Source organism: Bombina bombina, unplaced genomic scaffold, assembly GCF_027579735.1.
Source record: "Bombina bombina isolate aBomBom1 unplaced genomic scaffold, aBomBom1.pri scaffold_738, whole genome shotgun sequence".
NCBI lineage: Eukaryota > Metazoa > Chordata > Amphibia > Anura > Bombinatoridae > Bombina > Bombina bombina.
The window spans coordinates 104,855-131,483 of record NW_026511355.1 but is presented as its reverse complement, the minus strand read 5'-3'; the positions used below and the strand labels follow the sequence as shown (position 1 = coordinate 131,483).

General features: G+C 40.8%; 1 protein-coding gene across 1 annotated transcript in view; it reads right to left on the bottom strand.

Moving 5' to 3' along the window:
• LOC128643708 (phosphatidylserine decarboxylase proenzyme, mitochondrial) overlaps nt 1-26,629 on the bottom strand; it is a 139,173-nt gene that overhangs the window by 17,344 nt on the left and 95,200 nt on the right. The window contains exons 5-6 of the mRNA XM_053696539.1: nt 19,980-20,117; nt 15,051-15,211 (exon numbers count right to left, since the gene is read on the bottom strand). Of these exons, the coding sequence (XP_053552514.1) occupies nt 15,051-15,211; nt 19,980-20,117 (299 nt within the window). The remainder of the gene's footprint in view (nt 1-15,050; nt 15,212-19,979; nt 20,118-26,629) is intronic.

Genomic DNA, 26,629 nt, shown 5'->3' with positions numbered 1-26,629 from the left:
CAGCAGGAGGGTCAGTGTGAGGTGACTTATGTTAGGGAGTGACACCTTTCAGCAGGAGGGTCAGTGTGAGGTGACTTATGTTAGGGAGTGACACCTTTCAGCAGGAGGGTCAGTGTGAGGTGTCTTATGATGGGAAGTGACACCTTTCAGCAGGAGGGTCAGTGTGAGGTGACTTATGTTAGGGAGTGACACCTTTCAGCAGGAGGGTCAGTGTGAGGTGACTTAAGTTGGGTAGGGACGCCTTTCAGCAGGAGGGTCAGTGTGAGGTGACTTATGTTAGGGAGTGACGCCTTTCAGCAGGAGGGTCAGTGTGAGGTGACTTATGTTAGGGAGTGACGTCTTTCAGCAGGAGGGTCAGTGTGAGGTGACTTATGTTAGGGAGTGACACCTTTCAGCAGGAGGGTCAGTGTGAGGTGACTTATGTTAGGGAGTGACACCTTTCAGCAGGAGGGTCAGTGTGAGGTGACTTATGTTAGGGAGTGACACCTTTCAGCAGGAGGGTCAGTGTGAGGTGACTTATGTTAGGGAGTGACACCTTTCAGCAGGAGGGTCAGTGTGAGGTGACTTATGTTAGGGAGTGACACCTTTCAGCAGGAGGATCAGTGTGAGGTGACTTATGTTAGGGAGTGACGCCTTTCAGCAGGAGGGTCAGTGTGAGGTGACTTATGTTAGGGAGTGACACCTTTCAGCAGAAGGGTCAGTGTGAGGTGACATGTTAGGGAGTGACACCTTTCAGCAGGAGGGTCAGTGTGAGGTGACTTATGTTGAGGAGTGACGCCTTTCAGCAGGAGGGTCAGTGTGAGGTGACTTATGTTAGGGAGTGAAGCCTTTCAGCAGGAGGGTCAGTGTGAGGTGACTTCTGTTAGGGAGTGACGCCTTTCAGCAGGAGGGTCAGTGTGAGGTGACTTATGTTAGGGAGTGACGCCTTTCAGTAGGAGGGTCAGTGTGAGGTGACTTATGTTAGGGAGTGACACCTTTCAGCAGGTGGGTCAGTGTGAGGTGACATGTTGAGGAGTGACGTCTTTCAGCAGGACGGTTAGTGTGAGGTGACTTATGTTAGGGAGTGACGCCTTTCAGCAGGTGGGTCAGTGTGAGGTGACTTATGTTAGGGAGTGACGCCTTTCAGTAGGAGGGTCAGTGTGAGGTGACTTATGTTAGGGAGTGACACCTTTCAGCAGGTGGTTTAGTGTGAGGTGTCTTATGTTGAGGAGTGACACCTTTCAGCAGGTGGGTCAGTGTGAGGTGACTTATGTTAGGGAGTGACGTCTTTCAGCAGAAGGGTCAGTGTGAGGTGACTTATGTTAGGGAGTGACGCCTTTCAGCAGGAGGGTCAGTGTGAGGGGACTTATGTTAGGGAGTGACACCTTTCAGCAGGAGGGTCAGTGTGAGGTGACTTATGTTGGGGAGTGACGCCTTTCAGCAGGAGGGTCAGTGTGAGGTGACATGTTAGGGAGTGACACCTTTCAGCAGGAGGGTCAGTGTGAGGTGACTTATGTTGAGGAGTGACACCTTTCAGCAGGAGGGTCAGTGTGAGGTGACTTATGTTGAGGAGTGACACCTTTCAGCAGGTGGGTTAGTGTGAGGTGACTTGTGTTAGGGAGTGACACCTTTCAGCAGGTGGTTTAGTGTGAGGTGTCTTATGTTGAGGAGTGACACCTTTCAGCAGGTGGGTCAGTGTGAGGTGACTTATGTTAGGGAGTGACGCCTTTCAGTAGGAGGGTCAGTGTGAGGTGACTTATGTTAGGGAGTGACGCCTTTCAGTAGGAGGGTCAGTGTGAGGTGACTTATGTTAGGGAGTGACACCTTTCAGCAGGTGGGTCAGTGTGAGGTGACTTATGTTGAGGAGTGACACCTTTCAGCAGGAGGGTCAGTGTGAGGTGACTTATGTTAGGGAGTGACACCTTTCAGCAGGAGGGTCAGTGTGAGGTGACTTATGTTAGGGAGTGACGCCTTTCAGCAGGAGGGTCAGTGTGAGGTGACTTATGTTAGGGAGTGACGCCTTTCAGCAGGAGGGTCAGTGTGAGGTGACTTATGTTAGGGAGTGACGCCTTTCAGCAGGAGGGTCAGTGTGAGGTGACTTATGTTGAGGAGTGACACCTTTCAGCAGGTGGGTACTTGTGTGGGTTGTAAGGTGAAGTAGATTAGGTAATCACAGTTAAAGGGGCGTTACAGTAGTTTTTCATATAAGAACAGTTCCAGTGTACATACACATATTAAATGCTGAGAAATTTTAAAAATAAAAATTATATTAATTTAATTGCCTATGAATATCAAACTTAACTACCTCCGGTAATCCACTGAGCTGCACGAACAGCCTGTATTTGTGAGCCGTTCCTTCCCCTATCAGAATACTCGCAGGCTGCAGTGTTGGTGCTAGTTGTCCCCGCTCTATACCGGTGTAGGGCACATAATGCTCTGTATAAGAGGAGCTGTATGTTCTCAAGTACCCCTAACAGGACAGATTTTCATGATATCTCTACAAGAGCACAGATTAAATAATCAGCTGATCAGTTAACATGGTTACTCACCTGCTCTCACCCGTGCTCTAGTTGAGACATCATGAAAATCTGCCCTAAGGAGTGGAGTTGAGAAACACTGAACAAAAGGGATTAGAAAGGTTTTACTGTTATTGTGATTTATTTACTACTCTATGTCGCTTTTCACAATACAGACAGCAGCACAAGATAAGTTACCAATCAGAGGCCTGAGGAAAGTAACCAATGAGAGCGTCTATAGTGGCCATAAACTGACCAATCCGCTCCTGTCCCACCTACAAGATAAGTTACATCATTTTCTCTTCATATACTCATTTAGTTCTTTCCTTTTATCTCATATACACATATATATATATATATATATATATATATATATATTCTAGTTTAATCTTTTCTATTTATATTTCTTCACTAACGCCTAGATTTAGAGTTCTGCGTTAGCCGTCCTAACGCTGGTTTTGGCCGCTCGCTGGTATTTAGAGTCAGTCAGGAAAGGGTCTAACGTTCACTTTCCAGCTGCGACTTTTCCATACCGCAGACCCCTTACGTCAATTGCGTATCCTATCTTTTCAATGGGATCTGCCTAATGCCGGTATTTAGAGTCTTGGCTTAAGTGAGCGTTAGAACTCTAACGACAAAACTCCAGCCGCAGAAAAAAGTCAGTAGTTAAGAGCTTTCTGGGCTAACGCCGGTTCATAAAGCTCTTAACTACTGTGCTCTAAAGTACACTAACACCCATAAACTACCTATGTACCCCTAAACCGAGGTCCCCCCACATCGCCGCCAATCAAGTTCAATCCGATTGGCTAATTGGATCAGCCAAACAGATTGAGCTTGCATTCTATTGGCTGATCGGAACAGCCAATAGAATGTGAGCTCAATCTGATTGGCTGATTGGATCAGCCAATCGGATTGAACTTGAATCTGATTGGCTGATTCAATCAGCCAATCAGATTTTTCCTACCTTAATTCTGATTGGCTGATAGAATCCTATCAGCCAATCGGAATTCGAGGGACGCCATCTTGGATGACGTCACTTAAAGGAACCTTCATTCGTCGGGAGTCGCCGGAAGAAGAGGATGGATCCGCGTCGGCTGCTTCAAGATGGTCCCGCTCCGCGCCGGATGGATGAAGATAGAAGACGCCGCCTGGATGAAGATGTCTACCGGTCCGGATGTCCTCTTCTTGCCGGATAGGATGAAGATTTTGGACCCTCTTCTGGACCTCTTCTTGCCGGATAGGATGAAGACTTTGGACCCTCTTCTGGACGGATCGGTGATACCCGGCGTGGTGAAGATAAGGTAGGAAGATCTTCAGGGGCTTAGTGTTAGGTTTTTTAAGGGGTGTTTGGGTTAGATTAGGGGTATGTGGGTGGTGGGTTGTAATGTTGGGTGGGGGTATTGAATGTTTTTTTTAAATGCAAAAGAGCTGATGACTTTGGGGCATGCCCCGCAAAAGGCCCTTTTAAGGGCTGGTAAGGCAAAAGAGCTGTTTACTTTTTATTTTAGAATAGGGTAGGGCATTTTTTTATTTTGGGGGGCTTTGTTATTTTTTTAGGGGGCTTAGAGTAGATGTAATTAGTTTAAAATTCTTGTAATCTTTTTTTATTTTTTGTAATTTAGTTTAGTTGATTTAATTGTAGATAATTGTAGATAGTTTAGTTAATTAATTTATTTATAGTGTAGTGTTAGGTTTAATTGTAACTTAGTTTAGGATTTATTTTACAGGTAATTTTGTAATTATTTTAACTAGGTAGCTATTAAATAGTTATTAACTATTTAATAGCTATTGTACCTAGTTAAAATAAATACAAAGTTGCCTGTAAAATAAATATTAATCCTAAAATAGCTACAATATAATTATTCGTTATATTGTAGCTATATTAGGGTTTATTTTACAGGTAAGTATTTAGCTTTAAATTTAATTATTTTTAATTTATTTAATAAGATTTATTTTATTTTGTTAGATTTAAATTAAATTTAACTTAGGGGGGTGTTAGGGTTAGACTTAGCTTTAGGGGTTAATACATTTATTAGAGTAGCGGTGAGGTCCGGTCGGCAGATTAGAGGTTAATACTTGAAGTTAGGTGTCGGCGATGTTAGGGAAGGCAGATTAGGGGTTAATACTATTTATTATAGGGTTTTTGAGTCGGGAGTGAGGCGGTTTAGGGGTTAATACATTTATTATAGTGGCGGCGAGGTCCGGTCGGCAGATTAGGGGTTAATAAGTGTAGTTAGGTAGCGGCGACGTTGGGGGGGGCAGATTAGGGGTTACATAGCTATAATGTAGGTTGCGGCGGTGTACGGAGCGGCAGATTAGGGGTTAATAATAATATGCAGGGGTCAGCGATAGCGGGGGCGGGAGATTAGGGGTTAATAAGTGTAAGATTAGGGGTGTTTAGACTCGGGGTACATGTTAGGGTGTTAGGTGCAGACTTAGGAAGTGTTTCCCCATAGGAAACAATGGGGCTGCGTTAGGAGCTGAACGCTGCTTTTTTGCAGGTGTTAGGTTTTTTTTCAGCTCAAACTGCCCCATTGTTTCCTATGGGGATATCGTGCACGAGCACGTTTTTGAAGCTGGCCGCGTCCGTAAGCAACGCTGGTATTTAGAGTTGCAGTGGCGGTAAATTATGCTCTACGCTCCTTTTTTGGAGCCTAACGCAGCCCTTCAGAGAACTCTAAATACCAGCGTTGTTTAAAAGGTGCGGGGGGGAAAACACGCGTAGCTAACGCACCCCTTCTAACGCAATACTCTAAATCTAGGTGTTAAACTTTTATTTTTTCTATGCAGTTTATCTGTGCACTTTGCACCTTTTCTCCCTTCTTTTCTCTCTCTTGCTTTCCTACCATTTTATTTTATTATTAAACAAAAAAGTCTTCCTCCTGTCCGTTTTCACTTCTTCTCTAGACGCTTGTTACCAGGGTAGGCGGGGACTTCCTCCAGTCTCCCGCCTCCTGCCTTCCTAGCTAAGCAGAGAGCTCAATATTACCTCTCCCACCGCCTATATTACCTGTCCCGCTGCCACCGCCTATATTACCTGTCCCGCTGCCTATATTACCTCTCCCGCTGCCATCGCCTATATTACCTCTCCCGCTGCCACCGCTTATATTACCTTTCCCACTGCCACTGCCTATATTACCTGTCCCACTGCCACCGCCTATATTACCTCTCCTGCTGCCACCGCCTATATTACCTCTCCCGCTGCCACCGCCTATAATACCTCTCCCGCTGCCACCGCCTATATTACCTCCCCCGCTGCCTATATTACCTCTCCCGCTGCCACCGCCTATATTACCTGTCCCACTGCCACCGCCTATATTACCTCTCCCACCGCCTATATTACCTCTCCCGCTGCCACCGCCTATATTACCTGTCCCGCTGCCACCGCCTATATTACCTCTCCCACTGCCACCTCCTATTTTACCTCTCCCACTACCACCGCCTATATTATCTCTCCCACTACCACCGCCTATATTATCTCTCCCGCTGCCACTGCCTATATTACCTCTCCCGCTGCCACCGCCTATATTGCCTCTCCCGCTGACACGCCTATATTACCTCTCCTGCTGCCACCGCCTATATTACCATCAAGCTACTCTAAATCTGTATACTTGCAGCATTCAAGCAACCAATCTTCTCTTGCAGTCCTTTAGAATCTGACTCTCAGATTCTACCAATGAGGATTCTGATCCCTCCATCTCCGATTATTTCAATAAATCTAAATGCCGCAAAAAAAAACAACCTGCTCCTCCACCCCCTAGTACCTTTTATGACTATGCAGGTAATCCTAGATTTTGCCCTGATGACATAATAAACACTAGATTTTACCCTGATGACACAATAAACACTAGATTTTGCCCTGATGACATGATAAACACTAGATTTTGCCCTGATGACATAATAAACACTAGATTTTGCCCTGATGACATAATAAACACTAGATTTTGCCCTGATGACATAATAAACACTAGATTTTACCCTGATGACATAATAAACACTAGATTTTGCCCTGATGACATAATAAACCATAGATTTTGCCCTGATGACATAATAAACCATAGATTTTGCCCTGATGACATAATAAACACTAGATTTTGCCCTGATGACATAATAAACCATAGATTTTGCCCTGATGACATAATAAACACTAGATTTTGCCCTGATGACACAATAAACACTAGACTTTGCCCTGATGACATAATAAACACTAGACTTTGCCCTGATGACATAATAAACACTAGATTTTACCCTGATGACATAAAAAACACTAGATTTTGCACTGATGACATAATAAACACTAGATTTTTACCCTGATGACATAATAAACACTAGATTTTACCCTGATGACATAATAAACACTAGATTTTACCCTGATGACATAATAAACACTAGATTTTACCCTGATTACATAATAAACACTAGATTTTGCCCTGATGACATAATAAACACTAGATTTTGCCCTGATGACACAATAAACACTAGACTTTGCCCTGATGACATAATAAACACTAGACTTTGCCCTGATGACATAATAAACACTAGATTTTACCCTGATGACATAAAAAACACTAGATTTTGCACTGATGACATAATAAACACTAGATTTTTACCCTGATGACATAATAAACACTAGATTTTACCCTGATGACATAATAAACACTAGATTTTACCCTGATTACATAATAAACACTAGATTTTGCCCTGATGACATAATAAACACTAGATTTTGCCCTGATGACATAATAAACACTAGATTTTGCCCTGATGACATAATAAACACTAGATTTTACCCTGATGACATAATAAACCATAGATTTTGCCCTGATGACATAATAAACACAAGGATTTTTGCTCTGATGACATAATAAACCATATATTTTTCCCTGATGACATAATAAACACTAGATTTTGCCCTGATGACATAATAAACCATATATTTTGCCCTGATGACATAATAAACACTAGATTTGGCCTTGATGACATAATAAACACTAGGGGCGCGATCCGATATACGGCATAGTTTTCGGCGCAAGCGAGGGAACCCGCGTCGCCCGTGGTTTCACCTCGCACATCGGGGTACTACATATACCCCGCCGGCAGTTGCTAAAGTGCCGTAAGTCGGACAAACTAGCGATGTCCAGAAATGAGCGTAACTACAAATTTCTGGAGTCGCCAGTGACTTACGGCACTTTAGAAACTGCCGCCGCCTAAAAAAACTAACTAAAGTATTAAATCTCCCGTAACTGTCTAACACACCTTCCAAAAATAAGCCCGACACATATACCCCTATATCCGCAATCCCCCCTCTCACTCCTAATAATAAATAACATAATAAACACTAGATTTTGTCCTGATGACATAATAAACACTAGATTTTGCTCTGATGACATAATAAACACTAGATTTTGCTCTGATGACATAATAAACACTAGATTTTGCCATGATGACATAATAAACACTAGATTTTACCCTGATGACATAATAAACCATAGATTTTGCCCTGATGACATAATAAACACTAGATTTTGCCCTGATGACATAATAAACACTAGATTTTACCCTGATGACATAATAAACACTAGATTTTACCCTGATGACATAATAAACACTAGATTTTGCCCTGATGACATAATAAACACTAGATTTTACCCTGATGATATAATAAACTATAGATTTTGCCCTGATGACATAATAAACACTAGATTTTACCCTGATGACATAATCAACACTAGATTTTGCCTTGATGACATAATAAACACTAGGGGCGCGATCCGATATACGGCATAGTTTTCGGCGCAAGCGAGGGAACCCGCGCCGCCCGTGGTTTCACCTCGAACATCGGGTATTACATATACCCCGCCGGCAGTTGCTAAAGTGCCGTAAGTCGGACAAACTAGCGATGTCCAGAAATGAGCGTAACTACAAATTTCTGGAGTCGCCAGTGACTTACGGCACTTTAGAAACTGCCGCCGCCTAAAAAAACTAACTAAAGTATTAAATCTCCCGTAACTGTCTAACACGCCTTCCAAAAATAAGCCCGACACATATACCCCTATATCCAGCAATCCCCCCTCTCACTCCTAATAATAAATGCATTAACCCCTAGATCGACAACCCCCCACAACGCAATAAGCCTAATTATTAACCCCTAAACCGCCGCTCCCGGACCCCGACGCCACCTACAATTAAATTTATTAACCCCTAATCTGACCCCCCTACACCGCCGCCACCTACATAAAATATATTAACCTCTAATCTGACCCCCCTACACCGCCGCCACCTACATTAAATATATTAACCTCTAATCTGACCCCCCTACACCGTCGCCACCTACATTTAATATATTAACCTCTAATCTGACCCCCCTACACCGCCGCCACCTACATTAAATATATTAACCTTTAATCTGACCACCCTACACCGCCGCCACCTACATTAAATATATTAACCCCTAATCTGACCACCCTACACCGCCGCCACCTACATTAAATATATTACCCCCTAAACCTAAGTCTAACCCTAACACCCCCTAAATTAATTATTATTTAAATAAATCTAAATAATATTAATATTATTAACTAAATTATTCCTATTTAAACCTGAATACTTACCTATAAAATAAACCCTAAAATAGCTAAAATATAATTAATAATTACATTGTAGCTATTTTAGGATTTATATTTATTTTACAGGTAACTTTGTATTTATTTTAGCTAGGTACAATAGCTATTAAATAGTTAATAACTATTTAATAGCTACCTAGTTAAAATAATTACAAAATTACCTGTAAAATAAATCCTAACCTAATTTACAAATACACCTAACACTACACTATCAATAAATTAATTAAATAAATTAACTACAATTATCTAAAATAAAATACAATTAAATAAACTAAACTATATTACAAAAACAAACACTAAATTACAAAAAATAAAAAAATATTACAAGAAGTTTAATCTAATTACACCTAATCTAAGCCCCCTAATAAAATAAAAAAGCCCCCCAAAATAATAAAATTTCCCTACCCTAAACTAAATTACAAATAGCCCTTAAAAGGGCCTTTTGCGGGGCATTGCCCCAAAGTAATCAGCTCTTGCGGTGGGGGATTGCGGTTGACAGGTAGATAGACATTGCGCATGCGTTAGGTGTTCGTTTTTTTTTTAGGCATTTTAGGGAGTTACGGTGCTCCCATACTCAGTGCAAGGCCTGCTACGGATGCATTTTATGGCGAGGTGAAAATGGAGTAAGTTTTCTCCATTTTCGCCACGTAAGGCCTTGCGCTGGATATTGGATACCAAATTGCGCAGGTTTTATATGTTAGTCTATGGGGGGAAAAAACTACGTCCGACGGGTGAAATATACGTGCCGCATTTATATGCGCAGCTGTATATAGGATAACAAACCCGCGCAAAAACGGCGTCGCCGGCTTTTGCGGGCGACGCTGCATATCGGATGGGGCCCTAGATTTTGCCCTGATGACATAATAAACACTAAATTTTACCCTGATGACATAATAAACACTAGATTTTTACCCTGATGACATAATAAACACTAGATTTTGCCCTGATGACATAATAAACACTAGATTTTACTCTGATGACATAATAAACACTAGATTTTGCCCTGATGACATAATAAACACTAGATTTTGCCCTGATGACATAATAAACACTAGATTTTTACCCTGATGACAAAATAAACACTAGATTTTGCCCTGATGACATAATAAACACTAGATTTTACTCTGATGACATAATAAACACTAGATTTTGCCCTGATGACATAATAAACACTAGATTTTGCACTGATGACATAATAAACACTAGATTTTGCCCTGATGACATAATAAACACTAGATGCTACCCTGATGACATAATAAACAATAGATTTTGCCCTGATGACATAATAAACACTAGATGTTACCCTGATGACATAATAAACACTAGATTTTACCCTGATGACATAATAAACACTAGATTTTGCCCTGATGACATAATAAACACTAGATTTTGCCCTGATGACATAATAAACCATAGATTTTACCCTGATGACATAATAAACACTAGATTTTGCCCTGATGACATAATAAACCATAGATTTTGCCCTGATGACATAATAAACACTAGACTTTGCCCTGATGACATAATAAACACTAGATTTTGCCCTGATGACATAATAAACACTATATTTTGCCCTAATTACATAATAAACACTAGATTTTGCCCTGATGACACAATAAACACTAGATTTTGCCCTGATGACACAATAAACACTAGATTTTGCCCTGATGACATAAAACTAGATTTTGCCCTGATGACATAATAAACACTAGATTTTGCCCTGATGACATAACACTAGATTTTGCCCTGATGACATAATAAACACTAGATTTTGCCCTGATGACATAATAGACACTAGATTTTGCCCTGATGACATAATAAACGCTAGGTTTTACCATGATAACATAACACTAGATTTTGCCCTGATGACATAATAAACACTAGATTTTGCCCTGATGACATAATAAACACTAGATTTTGCCCTGATGACATAATAAACACTAGATTTTACCCTGATGACATAACAAACCCTAGATTTTCTATTTGGTATCCTTCACAGGACCTAGCAGAGTACGTTGATTTTTATATCAGAAACATTTTCCCCAAGAAGTCTGAGCCAATTTATGAGCTTAATGTCTCTGATCTTCTCTCCCTAATAACACTGTAACCCACGAAAAAGACCCAAATATAACATTTGTAATTTCCCCTGGCAGCAATTAGAAAGGGCATCAAGATAAATTATTAGTTACCTCAGGCCCTATAACAAAAAATGTCAAACTTGCTGAAGAGACCATTGATAACAAGCCCCACGTTACTAGAGAATGGGCTCAGCGTTCCATTTGCTTCCTTGGCAACGCTAACACGGCCATAGATACGGAAAGGAGACATGGGGGTTAATTTAACAAGAGGCGAGCAGACATGATTCGCTGTAGCATACACTGTCACCATTTAACATTGCACAATCATTTCCAGTGAAATGCTTGTGCAAAGCCAGTCGCTAGCAGGGGGTGTCAATCATCCCGATCGGATTGGGATGATTTCAGTCCGCCACCTATGACCTCTGCTTCTTAACTTAGGTTTCTGGAGAGCCAGAAATGATGTGGGTCGGAAGCAGCATCCTCTGCTTGTTAAATATTAAGGAGTCTTGATCCCAAAGCTACCAGTGAATTGGGAACGGATGTAAACGGCCTTCTTTTAAGGGAACTCTACATCTCAATACATTTATGTCCCTATATTTAAATCCACAACTTCAGGAAAAGAAGGGGAGAGCTGGGGCGTCCCACAGCGATGATTCCATTACCAGAGGAGAATAAGGCGCCCTGTATTCTGGTACTGCCAGGATACTGCATAACATTAAGGAGCAGGTTACACTATAGGCACAACACTTAAAAGGTGTGTTTGATTCATCTAACGTCAAACCATCCCATTTGTGGTATATGGAGATTTATTTAGATTAGAGTCATATTTTATTCTTTACATTATGTAATAAATTCATTGATTGCTTCCTTCACAATATTTATTTCATATATAGTTTTTCTTAGCCACAAAGGAGTTCAGATTTCCTCTAGCGATAGAGGGAGTTTTTATAGTCTTCACTAATGCAGGTGATCTCATATTTGCATCCTCTCTCCAAGCTATTTTTCCAGCCCCTTTACATTACAGAGCCCTTGAAAGACTAAAGATGTCTCATCTTCTAAAAGGTTGTTCCTATTCCCACCCTATTACTCTGTCCTCAGAAGCCCGATTGGAACTCTCTTGGTGGCTCTCTCATATAGAGGCCTGGAATGGGAGAGACATTTTGGGGTCTTCTCCTGATCTGGTCATAGAATCAGATGCCAGCAACCTCGGTAGGGGAGCTCATTGTGGTTCCATAGTCACCAGAGGGAAATGTTCGCCCTTAAAACTTCCTATTTACATAAATTGCAATTAACTTTTGGCCGGTTCTCTCACAGTCAAAAGTTTAACAAAACCCAATTCTTCTATATCTATTCTTCTGTGAATGGACAATGTCTCCGCAGTAAGAACTATCTAGGAGGCACAAATCAAAATTGTTATACAACATCACAAAGGATTTAATTCATCACTTTCTGGACAACAACATTTCAATCTCTGCAAAGTGTTTTCCTGGTATTTCCAACACTCTGGCAGATTAGGAATCTTGTTTCCTTTCAGACTCTAGCGATTGTGGAAAAAAGTATATTTTTAATTTCCAAATATCCTTTTTTACAGGTCCTTTTTATTTGGTTCATTTTTGCATCCAGACTCAACCATCAGATTAAGTCCTTTACTTGGCATCTGGATTTGGAGGCCTTAGCAACAGATGCCTTTTTTTCAGAAGTGGTCAACTTAGGGAGCTTATGCTTTGCCACCCTTTTTGATGAATCTTTAAATTAATTCTTAAGTTCACAGGAATCAGATCTCTCTCCTTCTCATAACCCCAGTTTGGCCAACCCAGTCTTGGTACCCTTACCTACTAGCGATGTAATTTATTCCTCCAATACTTCTTTCTCCCTCTGTAGACATTCTGACATACCCCTTCCATCCTCTATTAGAACAAAACTCTTTCTCGCAGCATGGTCAATTTCAAGGGATATTATTTGTGATCTGGTCTTTCGAGATGAGCTTCTTCCCTTATCAAAGAAGCTTGGGCTCCATTTTGGCTGGTCACGTATTGCTGAATAATTCTCCTGGAGGAGGCCACCCCCGTGTTTGTAGATTACTTTAAGCAATCTCCAAAACCCAAATACTCTTCCTTTTAGGATGGTGATATTATTCTTAACTTTCTAAAAAAATTCATAACTCTTCTCTCTGTCAAACGATTGTCTTGTAAACTTGCTATTCATCTCTGCCTCCTTTCCTTTCGTAGAGTCTCTAATTTCAAGGCTATAGATTTAGATTCCGAAATGTTCTGTCCCTTTGGTTTCATCTTCTCCTTGTCTTGCAGAACCAAAACTACTCTTCCCTTTCTACCCTTATTTTCCCCTTCAACCTAACTTATATGTTGTTTCATGCCTCAAAGAATAGGAGTCTCAAACTCATCTTCTCTGAAATGCTCTTCCTTCCTCTCCTTCTAAACATCTCCTTATCTCTTATGTACTTCCGCATAAACCTGTCTCTTCCACAACTATAGCTATAAGGGCAAAATGGAGCATGCTGGAGGCTGGCATTCCTGGTATTTTTTTGGCTCACTTAGTTTGAGGAGCTTCTGCTTCCAAAGAATTTATTAAATTTGGTTCCCTTCATTCCCTTTTGTATTAGCTGTGGATTGGTCTAATGATTATACCTTATGCTCCTTTTATTTCAAACAAATTTCCCAATCAGTCTCTTTTTTGTTGTTGTGATACATTTTCCTTTAAACTTGCAAAATATGAGTCTCTGTTCCTGTAATAAAATTCGGATTATCATATTTTCCCTCCTCGTCCCTCCCTTTATTGTATTGTTACTTATCATTTTTTTATGTTTCAGCTTCCAACCAATAGATGTTCTACAGATGCATCTTACTCCAACATCCTATGTTCGCCACTCCAAGATTTGACCTTCTTCGAAAGGCTGAATGGAATTTGTCCTCAACTTCATCTTGGTTCTATTTTCTGGATCGTTTCATCAATGGTTTTGGACCTGTTTTGGAAATACTCTTCAGGACTTTTTCGACTTGTTGTAATGTTTTTTTTATTTCCAAACATTCTCCATTTCATTAATCTTTGTAAAAAGAGGTGTGGTAGGAGTTGTTTGGTCAGTTTATAGCCACTATGGATGCTCTCTTTGGTTAATTTCCTCAGTAACAACTTTCAGTGCCTTTTTTTTGTTCACTTATCTTGTGCTGTTGTTTCTATGTGTCTTGATGTTCTGATTTATTTATGTGTACTGTGAAAAGTTGCAAACAGTAGTAGTAATCAGTAAGTATATGCTGATTGGGCAGGGATCAAGGACATTTGGAATCAGCGGTAAAAGGGACTATTTTTCGTATATTCAGGTAAGTTTTTGTCATATACAATAACTTTTTTTGTTTGTTTTTTGGCTGGATCTGGACAAGTAGCTGCCATGCAATATCCTTATGATACATTGATTACATTTTAGTACCAAGATTTTAATTGTTTGAGAATAAATTTTAGCAGCAGCTTTCCAATAATTACTAGCTCACCTAGCTAGGTCATGGGGAGGCTAGAAGTCAGGTGAAGCAGCTACAGGTGCCATGCAGCTAAGACCTGGCCACATAGAGAGACTTGTAGGCCAATGTGAGAAAATTATTTTCAGTGTACTACATGGAACCTCATAAGGTAGAAACCTAAGAAGTGAAATTGTGCAGGACAGTCTTATGCATGGTGGGGGAGACCATTGGAAGCCACAATCAGGGCTAGGAAGAAGTACTTAGGAACAAGATGGGGCAAGGTCAACATTCTGTCAGTTTATGGGGTTTGTCTTTAAGTTGTTGCACAGATATGGTAATGTCATACACACTCTCTCAACGAGATTATTGTCACCGTTTTCTCACCTGATCACCGTATATGTGTATAGATCCCACATTCGTGGCTCCCACTGCCGTAAGAGAGAAAAACCCAAACTGCCATTGACCACTGAGCACAACACGTTCATTCTGACAGAACAGACTTGGCATCCAGCTAGCAACATGAGGACTCACTGAGAGCAAAGTTCCTGGGGAGTGAGTAGAAGTAAGTCACATACATGTGCAGTATTGCACCTTTACAGTTGCATACAGTGTGCCAGGTGCAGGTATTCTTTACTTGTGTATTACATTGTGTAGTGTTTCTGATTATGCACTCACTTGACTTACTGGGGGGTAGTTATCAAGCCGTCTACTTTTCTGGCTTCGCCGGCCCAATACGTCCGCCTAAGCTCGCCTACCTTCGCCGCCGCGGACCTGAAAAAATACGCCTAAGTTATCAAATAAAGCTGTCAAAAAGCCGCGGGGCGATGAGCAGCGGACTGTGAGAGTTATCACTCATCTGATCTCGCTGCCCTTCGGCTTTTTCCCAGCTTTATTGCTAGCCTGTCACTAAGCACTCACACTAAACTGCACTGTTCTACCCCCTATACCGGCGCCCCCGGAGCCCCCCGCAACTAAATAAAGTTAATAACCCCTAAACCGCCGCTCCTAGACCCTGCCGCAACTCTTATAAATGTATTAACCCCTAAACCGCCGCTCCTAGACCCTGCCGCAAGTCTTATAAATGTATTAACCCCTAAACCGCCGCTCCCGGACACCGCTGCCACCTACATTATACCTAGTAACCCCTATCCTGCCCCCCCTATACCGTTGCCCTCTATTATAGAATTATTAACCCCTATCCTGCTGATCCCGCACCTCTCCGCAACTAAATAGTTTAACCCCTAAACCGCCGCTCCATGAACCCGCCGCAACCTATATTAAACCTATTAACCCCTATCCTGCCCCCCCTACACCGTCGCCACCTATATTAAACCTATTAACCCCTATCCTGCCCCCCCCTACACCGTCGCCACCTATAATAAATTTATTAACCCCTAATCTGCCCCCCCTACACCGTCGCCACCTATAATAAATGTATTAACCCCTATCCTGCCCCCCACTACGCCGCCGCCACTGTAATAAAATGATTAACCCCTAAACCTAAGTCTAACCCTAACCCTAACGCCCCCCTAACTTAAATATTAATTAAATAAATCTAAATAAATTAACTCTTATTAACTAAATGAATCCTATTTAAAACTAAATACTTACCTTTAAAATAAACACTAATATAGCTACAATATAAATAATAATTATATTCTAGCTATCTTAGGATTTATTTTTATTTTACAGGTAACTTTCAATTTATTTTAACCATGTACAATAACTATTAAATAGTTATTAACTATTTAATAGCTTACCTAGCTAAAATAAAGAGAAATGTACCTGTGAAATAAATCCTAACCTAAGTTACAATTACACCTAACACTACACTATACTTTAATAAATTATTCCTATTTAAAACTAAATACTTACCTGTAAAATAAACCCTAATATAGCTACAATATAATTAATAATTATATTGTAGCTATCTTAGGATTTATATTTAATTTACAGGTAACTTTGTATTTATTTTAGCTAGTTAGAATAGTTATTAAATAGTTATTAACTATTTAATAACTACCTAGCTAAAAGAAATACAAAATTACCTGTAAAATAAATCCTAACTTAAGTTACAATTAAACCTAATACTACACTATCATTAAATTAACTAAATAAACTACCTACAAATAACTACAATTAAATACAATTACATAAACTAAATAAAATACAAAAAATAAAAAAAGCTAAGTTACAAAAAATAAAAAATTAAGTTACAAACATGTTAAAAATATTACAACAATTTTAAGATACTTACACCTAAACTAAGCCCCCTAATAAAATAACAAACCCCCCAAAATAAAAAAAATCCCTACCCTATTCTAAATTAAATAAATTTCAAAGCTCTTTTACCTTACCAGCCCTTAAAAGGGCCATTTGTGGGGGCATGCCCCAAAAAGTTCAGCTCTTTTGCCTGTAAAAGAAAAATACAACCCCCCCCCCCAACATTAAAACCCACCACCCACATACCCCTAATCTAACCCAAACCCCCCTTACAAAAACCTAACACTAATCCCCTGAAGATCATCCTACCTTGAGTCGTCTTCACTCAGCCGAGCCACCGATGGAACTGAAGAGGACATCCGGAGCGGAAGAAGTTAATCCTCCAAGCGGCGCTGAAGAAATCTTCCATCCGATGAAGTCATCATCCAGGCGGCGCTGAAGAAGTCTTCGATCCGGCCGATGTCATCTTCAAAGAGGCGCTGAAGAGGTCTTCTATCCGGGCGAAGTCATCTTCCAAGCCGGGTCTTGAATCTTCCTTCCGCCGACGCGGAACCACCTTCTTCACCGACGGACTACGACGAATGACGGCTCCTTTAAGGGACGTCATCCAAGATGGCGTCCCCTCAATTCCGATTGGCTGATAGGATTCTATCAGCCAATCGGAATTAAGGTAGGAAAATCTGATTGGCTGATGGAATCAGCCAATCAGATTCAAGTTCAATCCGATTGGCTGATCCAATCAGCCAATCAGATTGAGCTCGCATTCTATTGGCTGATCGGAACAGCCAATAGAATGCGAGCTCAATCTGATTGGCTGATTCCATCAGCCAATCAGATTTTTCCTACCTTAATTCCGATTGGCTGATAGAATCCTATCAGCCAATCGGAATTGAGGGGACGCCATCTTGGATGACGTCCCTTAAAGGAGCCGTCATTCGTCGTAGTTCGTCGGTGAAGAAGGTGGTTCCGCGTCGGCAGAAGGAAGATTCAAGACCCGGCTTGGAAGATGACTTCGCCCGGATAGAAGACCTCTTCAGCGCCTCTTTGAAGATGACATTGGCCGGATCGAAGACTTCTTCAGCGCCGCCTGGATGATGACTTCATCGGATGGAAGATTTCTTCAGCGCCGCTTGGAGGATTAACTTCTTCCGCTCCGGATGTCCTCTTCAGTTCCATCGGTGGCTCGGCTGAGTGAAGACGACTCAAGGTAGGATGATCTTCAGGGGATTAGTGTTAGGTTTTTGTAAGGGGGGTTTGGGTTAGATTAGGGGTATGTGGGTGGTGGGTTTTAATGTTGGGGGGGGTTGTATTTTTCTTTTACAGGCAAAAGAGCTGAACTTTTTGGGACATGCCCCCACAAATGGCCCTTTTAAGGGCTGGTAAGGTAAAAGAGCTTTGAAATTTATTTAATTTAGAATAGGGTAGGGATTTTTTTTATTTTGGGGGGGTTTGTTATTTTATTAGGGGGCTTAGATTAGGTGTAAGTAGCTTAAAATTGTTGTAATATTTTTAACATGTTTGTAACTTAATTTTTTATTTTTTGTAACTTAGCTTTTTTTATTTTTTGTACTTTAGTTAGTTTATGTAATTGTATTTAATTGTAGTTATTTGTAGGTAGTTTATTTAGTTAATTTAATGATAGTGTAGTATTAGGTTTAATTGTAACTTAGGTTAGGATTTATTTTACAGGTAATTTTGTATTTCTTTTAGCTAGGTAGTTATTAAATAGTTAATAACTATTTAATAACTATTCTAACTAGCTAAAATAAATACAAAGTTACCTGTTAAATAAATATAAATCCTAAGATAGCTATAATATAATTATTAATTATATTGTAGCTATCTTAGGGTTTATTTTACAGGTAAGTATTTATTTTTAAATAGGAATAATTTATTAAAGTATAGTGTAGTGTTAGGTGTAATTGTAACTTAGGTTAGGATTTATTTCACAGGTACATTTCTCTTTATTTTAGCTAGGTAAGCTATTAAATAGTTAATAACTATTTAATAGTTATTGTACATGGTTAAAATAAATTGAAAGTTACCTGTAAAATAAATATAAATCCTAAGATAGCTAGAATATAATTATTATTTATATTGTAGCTATATTAGGGTTTATTTTAAAGGTAAGTATTTAGTTTTAAATAGGATTCATTTAGTTAATAAGAGTTAATTTATTTAGATTTATTTAATTAATATTTAAGTTAGGGGGGAGTTAGGGTTAGACTTAGGTTTAGGGGTTAATAATTTTATTACAGTGGCGGCGGCGTAGTGGGGGGCAGGATAGGGGTTAATAAATTTATTATAGGTGGCGACGGTGTAGGGGGGGCAGATTAGGGGTTAATAAATTTATTATAGGTGGCGACGGTGTAGGGGGGGCAGGATAGGGGTTAATACATTTAATATAGGTTGCGGCGGGTTCAGGGGCGGCGGTTTAGGGGTTAATACATTTATTATAGTTGCGGTGGGCTCCGGGAGCGGCGGTTTAGGGGTTAATATGTATAGAGTAGCTTGCGGTGGGCTCCGGGAGTGGCGGTTTAGGGGGTAATAACTTTATTTAGTTGCGGCGGTGTAGGGGGGGTCAGATTAGCGGTGTTTAGACTCGGGGTACATGTTAGGGTGTTAGGTGTAGACAGCTCCCATAGGAATCAATGGGATGTCTGTCAGCAGCGAACTTGTACTTTCGCTATGGTCAGACTCCCATTGATTCCTATGGGATCCGCCACCTCCAGGGGTGGCGGTTTGAAAACCAGGTACGCTGGGCCGTAAAAGTGCCGAGCGTACCTGCTAGTTTTTTGATAACTAGCAAAAGTAGTGAGATTGTGCCGCACTTGTGTGCGGAACATCTGGAGTGACGTAAGAATCGATCTGTGTCGGACTGAGTCCGGTGGATCGAAGTTTACGTCACAAAATTCTACTTTTGCCGGTCTCGAGCCTTTGATAACTAAGGCGAATCAGCCTCGCCACAAATACGCTGCGGAATTCCAGCGTATTTGAGGTTGACGGCTTGATAACTAGGCCCCACTGAGTGACCATAAATCACTGGTAGACAAATGCACTCTTATGTAGGTGTCTAGCAGTATATGGTACCTGGAAAATGTCTCCGGTGCTGGATACTCCAATCAGTTGGGGAGTGGAATCGATGGTAATCACCAGGTGCCAAGTACACAACATGATGATACAGTCTGCTGGAGGGACGAACACCTAACTGCCTTAGGAGAGGTAGACCTATACGGAGATGAAGAGCATTCTGTGATACTTGTAGGTGAGTTGTAGGATAGACCTGTTAGATTACAGACCAGCTGTGAACAAATATGAGACAATGAAAAAAAACACTGAAAACTCTTATTTCCCGGCATTACTAGTCCCTGCGGTTTTCTAGGTAGCTACGTCTCTCCTTTCTTTAATGAATTAGCTGCATTGACAAATTGGAACCAATGAATCTGGAGAGGGCTTTTAAGCAGTAACTGCTGCCATCATGTATAACTATCACTCACTGCCTCAACCAGAAATCCTTGAAACTTCCAACACAGTAAGCCACTGAGGACCTTTCAGTCTCCCTAGGCTTTATACAGTTTTTCAATATTCCAAGCTGCCACTATAAACCAAATGAACCCCATTGGGACCATCCTTTCATTTTCCTCTACAATGAGCACACAACCCTACCTCTTAGATAGCTGTAAACTTTAACAGGTTTCTACAAAGTGCCTCCACATGTTATGGTATCAAGTGTAAACATACCTCTTGTTTTGGTTATGCTGAGACCCAATGTGCAGAGGTATTGATGAGGGGTTTTACAAGTAGCCAGACAGAGCAGGTCAGGATCAAACCAAAAGCAACAAAACAGGTAAGGGCGAGGCAATAGAGCAGTCCAAATAGCTAATCGAGAGTTCGGTGCCAGCGTTCAGTCTAATCAGCAAACACAGCAGGTAACGGAAAGGCAATAGAGAAGTCCAAATAACCAATTGAGAGTTCAGTGCCAGTAATCAGTCCAATCAGCAAACACAGCAGGTAACGGAAAGGCAATAGAGCAGTCCAAATAACCAATTGAGAGTTCAGTGCCAGTAATCAGTCCAATCAGCAAACACAGCAGGTACGGAAAAGGCAATAAAGCAGTACAGATAGCTAAGCCATCATGGATCCAAAGACAAATAGGGTACAAGGGATAACAGCAAACACAGAATGCCAGGAAACACCAAGTGCAGAAATGTCCAAGCACTGATTAAAGTAAGTTACAGCATTTTATAGGGAGTGACTACTCCTTTGGGATGGGTTCAGTAGGATAAGATTTAATACAAGGTATAGATTCTTTCGTAATGACTGCACCTGTATATTTATTAGCTTGCAGTACCTGCTTTTCACCTTTTCCTTCAGCATGTTGCTGTGTTTAAGGCCTCAAACTGGGCACTGGATTAGTGGAAGCAGAGGCAGAGATACAGCAGATGACAGAGAGGTTGAGAGGAGAGGACTTAAAGAGTGAGATACTGGCACACTGAACAGACTGCACAAAGATGGACAAGATACAGATTTCAAACAGGGCACAGCAGACCTAAACAATCTCTGTTCAGCACAGGTTGCAACAGGTACAATGATTCTCTTTCTGCAAGTGATTGGGGTTATACCATGACATAGCCTCCCCTAACGGGCACCCTTCAGGTGCACATGGATGGTCTTGGATGTGACCTCTGATATTGTTGAATGAGAGTTGGGGTATATATGTTTGCAGCTGGCTTCCATAATCTCTCTTCTGGGCCAAACCCCTTCCATGACACAAGATACTCCAGTCATTCCCATCTGAAACGGGAGTCAATAATGTACTCTCCTTTATATTCTTCAGAGCCATTTACCAGAATAGGGGGAGGTGCAGATAAATCTGTGGTGGCCAGTACTGGTGGAGACCAAGGTTTTATTAATGACACATGGAAAGTGGGATTGAGTTTGTATGAGGGAGTTAAGGCAAGACATACTGCCACAGGGTTAATTACCTTGGTAATACGAAAAGGACCAATATATATTGGGCCAAGTTTCTTCAAATGACAATTAAGTCAGAAATGACGGATTGATAACCAGACTTTATCGCCAAATTGATACAGAGGTACAGGAGCTCTTCTTTTGTCGGCTTGTTCTTTGAATTTGTCTTGGGAAACTTGTAGTGTTTTAGTAAAATAAACTGCCTTTGTAATTGATGGAACCAGTCTGTTAGGTCAGGCATTGGTGTCCTCTTGGAGTGTGGCAAGATGGAATCCATAGCAGGCAAAGAATGGTGTCATGTGACTAGGTTGGTTATAAGCAAATTCTGTCATGGGTAGAAGTGGCAACCAGTCATTCTGTAAATATTGTAAATATGAGGTATAGCATCTAAGATACAGTTCTAGTACTTGGTTGGTACTCTCTGACTGCTAATTAGTTTGGGGATGGTAAGCAGCTGATTATGAATGTGTAATCTTTAGACTGGTACAAAAGTGTTCCCAGAATTGGGAGGTGAACTGGGTTTCCTCTGTCGTATATGTTGTGTCGTCAGGGAGTCATGGAGTCTGAAGATCTCTCACAGCAAGAGGCAAGCTGTAGTGTTGCCTGTAGGTAGACCAATTGAGGGAATGATGTGAGCCATTTTTGTAAAACGGTCCACCACAAGCTCAATTTATGCTTACCTGATGTGACGGACCACCTGGAACCCCGAATGAGTACCTCCGTCAGAACACTTTCCTTGTCCTGGACATCCCTTTATTCAGAGCAATAGCTCCTGGTATCTCCCTTTGACCGCAGTCTAAAGTTATGGAGATGAACAGAACTGAGACACTACTCAGGGGTCTGAACACAAAATGAACACTTTAATTAAAAGCAGCACACAGATTTATACACCCTGGCATTCCAGAGTCACAGAGTTTCAGGTTACAGAGGGCATTGGTTAAACAGTAAAGCAAACATATGAACAATGCATCAAACCTCTAACAATTGTCTATTCACAGGTAAAACAGATTAACATATCAAGTTAATTAACTGGGGAAGAAAGTTACTCAGACAATCTGATGTTGGGCAGTCTAGTTAACATAATCACACAGGAACACAATCAGTTTACCCAGACAGACTCCTGAGACACAATCAGATTACCCACACAGACTCCTGAGACACAATCAGATCTGAAACGTAAACACCTCTTGTAAGAAAACATTAAAACAGCTCTTATTAAATATTAAGTCCATTATGCCCACTTGCTTCCACAAGGGGCACTCACAACCTGTACCCATCCTGTATTTATGGATACAGGGTGATGTGGATATAAGACAGAGTAATGAAAGTACATGGGGTGTCCAGCATATAAAATTCCACATTTCCATGCAGTCTCTAGGTATCCTTAAGCCCATGTACCCCCAGCCATAACAGGCCCCCAGATCATGGTGACTCATGTCACATATCTCCCCCTTCGGAAAGGAGACTGTAACGGAAGCTTCCGTTACTTTTGTACTTGGAGAGGACTGCAGGCCAGCCTCCTCCCCACTGACTATGGACCCAGGAACTTGAGGGGATTCTATGATTTGGGAGACGGGTGCCCAGGGTACATTTTGAGTACTTTTACCCTGGATTCAGTTTTACCCCGTTTCCCTGAATTCCCAGAGACTCTGAGAACTGGAGGGCCCTGATACAGAGTTAGGGTTACTGTGTTTTGTTGGAGTATAAGGTGACAGCCCAATCCAGCATTGCCTCCTCCAACCCCCCCCCCCCCTAGACTCAGAGACTCAGAATGTTTGAGCTGATTACAACCTCCTGCTCTAATGCTGAGACCTTCTGCTGTTGTGTCTGCATATCTAGTCTAGGTGTGAAGTGTCTTTCTGTTATTGTGTGTCATCCATTGTCCTTTTGTAAGTCAGGATGTGATTAGAATCTTGTTTAACTAATCATTGTCTGATGTTTGTCCCATTGTATAATATTTGTTTCTATTGATTATGTGGTGACTACCCCCCTTTGTTGGAAATGTATAAAAGCTGTGTTTTCTGTGCAATAAAGCAGTTCCTATTTTGACCCTCAAGCATTCGGTCTCGGCTAATGTTCTTGGGGGTAGCTATAACAAATTGCAGCGGTCGTTATTCTAATAGCGGCAAGTATCCAGTGAAGGTTCATTAGTTAGCGTTTGGTGGGAGGAAGCTCACTTTAGCGGGTATACCCAGTCTAGGGTACCAAGACCCGCTACAGAGACTAGCACAGGAGGAGACCCCAGATGGGTTGACTTTGAAGTTAGTCCGTAGATCCATTCCCCCAATGCCCGTATCCACACAGTACCCAAAAAAAATTGTCCCGAACAGAGCATCACTCACCTGGCTGACCTCTGCCTCTCTCATAGAACATACCCAAAGCTGGGGAGAAGTGCAGACTGTCCCTTATCCCTGGAGACCTTTCAGTCGCTGGAGAGAGCAATAGCTCCTGGTATCTCCCTTTGACCACAGTCTAAAGTTATGGAGATGGACAGAACTGAGGCAACACTCAGGTTTCTGAACACAAAATAAACACTTTATTTATAAGCAGCACACATATTTATACACCCTGGCATTCCAGAGTCACAGAGCTTCAGGTTACAGAGGGACTTGGTTAAACAGTAAAGCAAACATATGAACAATACATCAAACCTCTAACAATTGTCTATTCACAGGTAAAATAGATTAAAATATCAAGCCCAAAGAGTGTTCCATAACAGGCCCCCAGATCATGGTGACTCATGTCACACCTGATAAATTAATTTCTTTCATAGTAGTGAGAGTCCAAAATCCATTGCTCCTGGGAATTACCTTCTCTACCACTAGGAGGAGGAAAAGATTCCCAAACCCCAAGAGCTCTTTATAACCCCTCCCACCTCTATGGTAGTCAATCTTACGTATAAGCAGGCAAAAAAGGTGGGAAAAGAAATAAAGAACAAAAAATATAGGAGCCAGGAAAAAGATGTGCCATAACATAAAAACAATCACCAGAATCAGGGTGGGGTCTCGTAGACTCTTATCACCATGAAAGAAATGAATTTATCAGGTAAGCATAAAACAAAATTTATGCTTACCTGATAAATTTATTTATTTCCGGGCATGGAGAGTCCACAACATCATTCCAATTACTAGTGAGATATTTAACTCCTGGCCAGCAGGAGGAGGCAAAGAGCACCCCAGCAAAGCTGTTAAGTGTAACTTCCCTTACCATAATCCCCAGTCATTCAGCCGAAAGAAAATGGAAAAAGAAGAAACACAAAGGTAAAAAGGTGCCTGAGGTTTACTAAAAAAACTGCCAAATTATAATTAAAAGAGAGGGCGGGTTATGGACTCTCCATGCCCAGAAAGAAAGAAATTTATCAGGGAAGCATAAATTTTGTTTTCTTTCCTATGGCATGAAGAGTCCACAACATCATTCCAATTACTAGTGGGAACCAATACCCAAGCTAGAGGACATGGAATGAACAGGGAGGGAGAACAAGGCAGGAGGACCTAAACAGAAGGCACCACCGCTTGAAGAACCTTTCTCCTAAAAGAGGCCTCAGTTGAATGAGCCGTAATTCTCTCAAATGAATCATACTTCTTTAATTTAATTATTTTTTATTGAAAAGGTCAAACCATACAAGCAAAAATGTTGATAGCACCCAACATCTGTTAAAACAAAATGCAATACATATAAAGGCAAGCCATTAACAAACACATACAAAATTTGCATCCTTATCTAAGGAGTAATCGGGCTGCTAGATAACATAATTTATGTAAGAACTTACCTGATAAATTCATTTCTTTCATATTGGCAAGAGTCCATGAGCTAGTGACGTATGGGATATACAATCCTACCAGGAGGGGCAAAGTTTCCCAAAACTCAAAATGCCTATAAATAGACCCCTCACCACACCCACAATTCAGTTTAACGAATAGCCAAGCAGTGGGGTGATAAAGAAAGGAGTAGAAAGCATCAACAAAGGAAATTTGGAAATAATTGTGCTTTATACAAAAAATCATAACCACCATAAAAAGGATGGGCCTCATGGACTCTTGCCAATATGAAAGAAATTAATTTATCAGGTAAGTTCTTACATAAATTATGTTTTCTTTCATGTAATTGGCAAGAATCCATGAGCTAGTGACGTATGGGATAGCAAATACCCAAGATGTGGAACTCCACGCAAGAGTCACTAGAGAGGGAGGGAATAAATATAAAAACAGCCATATTTCTCTGAAAAAAATTAATCCACAACCCAAAAAAATAAGTTTATTTTCATTTTTGAAAGAAAAAAAACTTAAATCAAAAAGCAGAAGAATCAAACTGAAACAGCTGCCTGAAGAACTATTCTACCAAAAACTGCTTCTGAAGAAGCAAATACATCAAAATGGTAGAATTTAGTAAATGTATACAAAGAGGACCAAGTTGCCGCTTTGCAAATCTGATCAACTGAAGCTTCATTCTTAAAATCCCACGAAGTGGAGACTGATCTAGTAGAATGAGCTGTAATTCTCTGAGGCGGGGCCTGACCCGACTCCAAATAAGCTTGATGAATCAAAAGTTTCAACCAAGAAGTCAAGGAAATAGCAGAAGCCTTCTGACCTTTCCTAGGACCAGAAAATAAAACAAATAGACTGGAAGTCTTCCTGAAATCTTTAGTAGCTTCCACATAATATTTTAAAGCTCTTACCACATCCAAAGAATGTAAGGATCTCTCCAAAGAATTCTTAGTATTGGGACATAAGGAAGGGACAACAATTTCTTTACTAATGTTGTTAGAATTC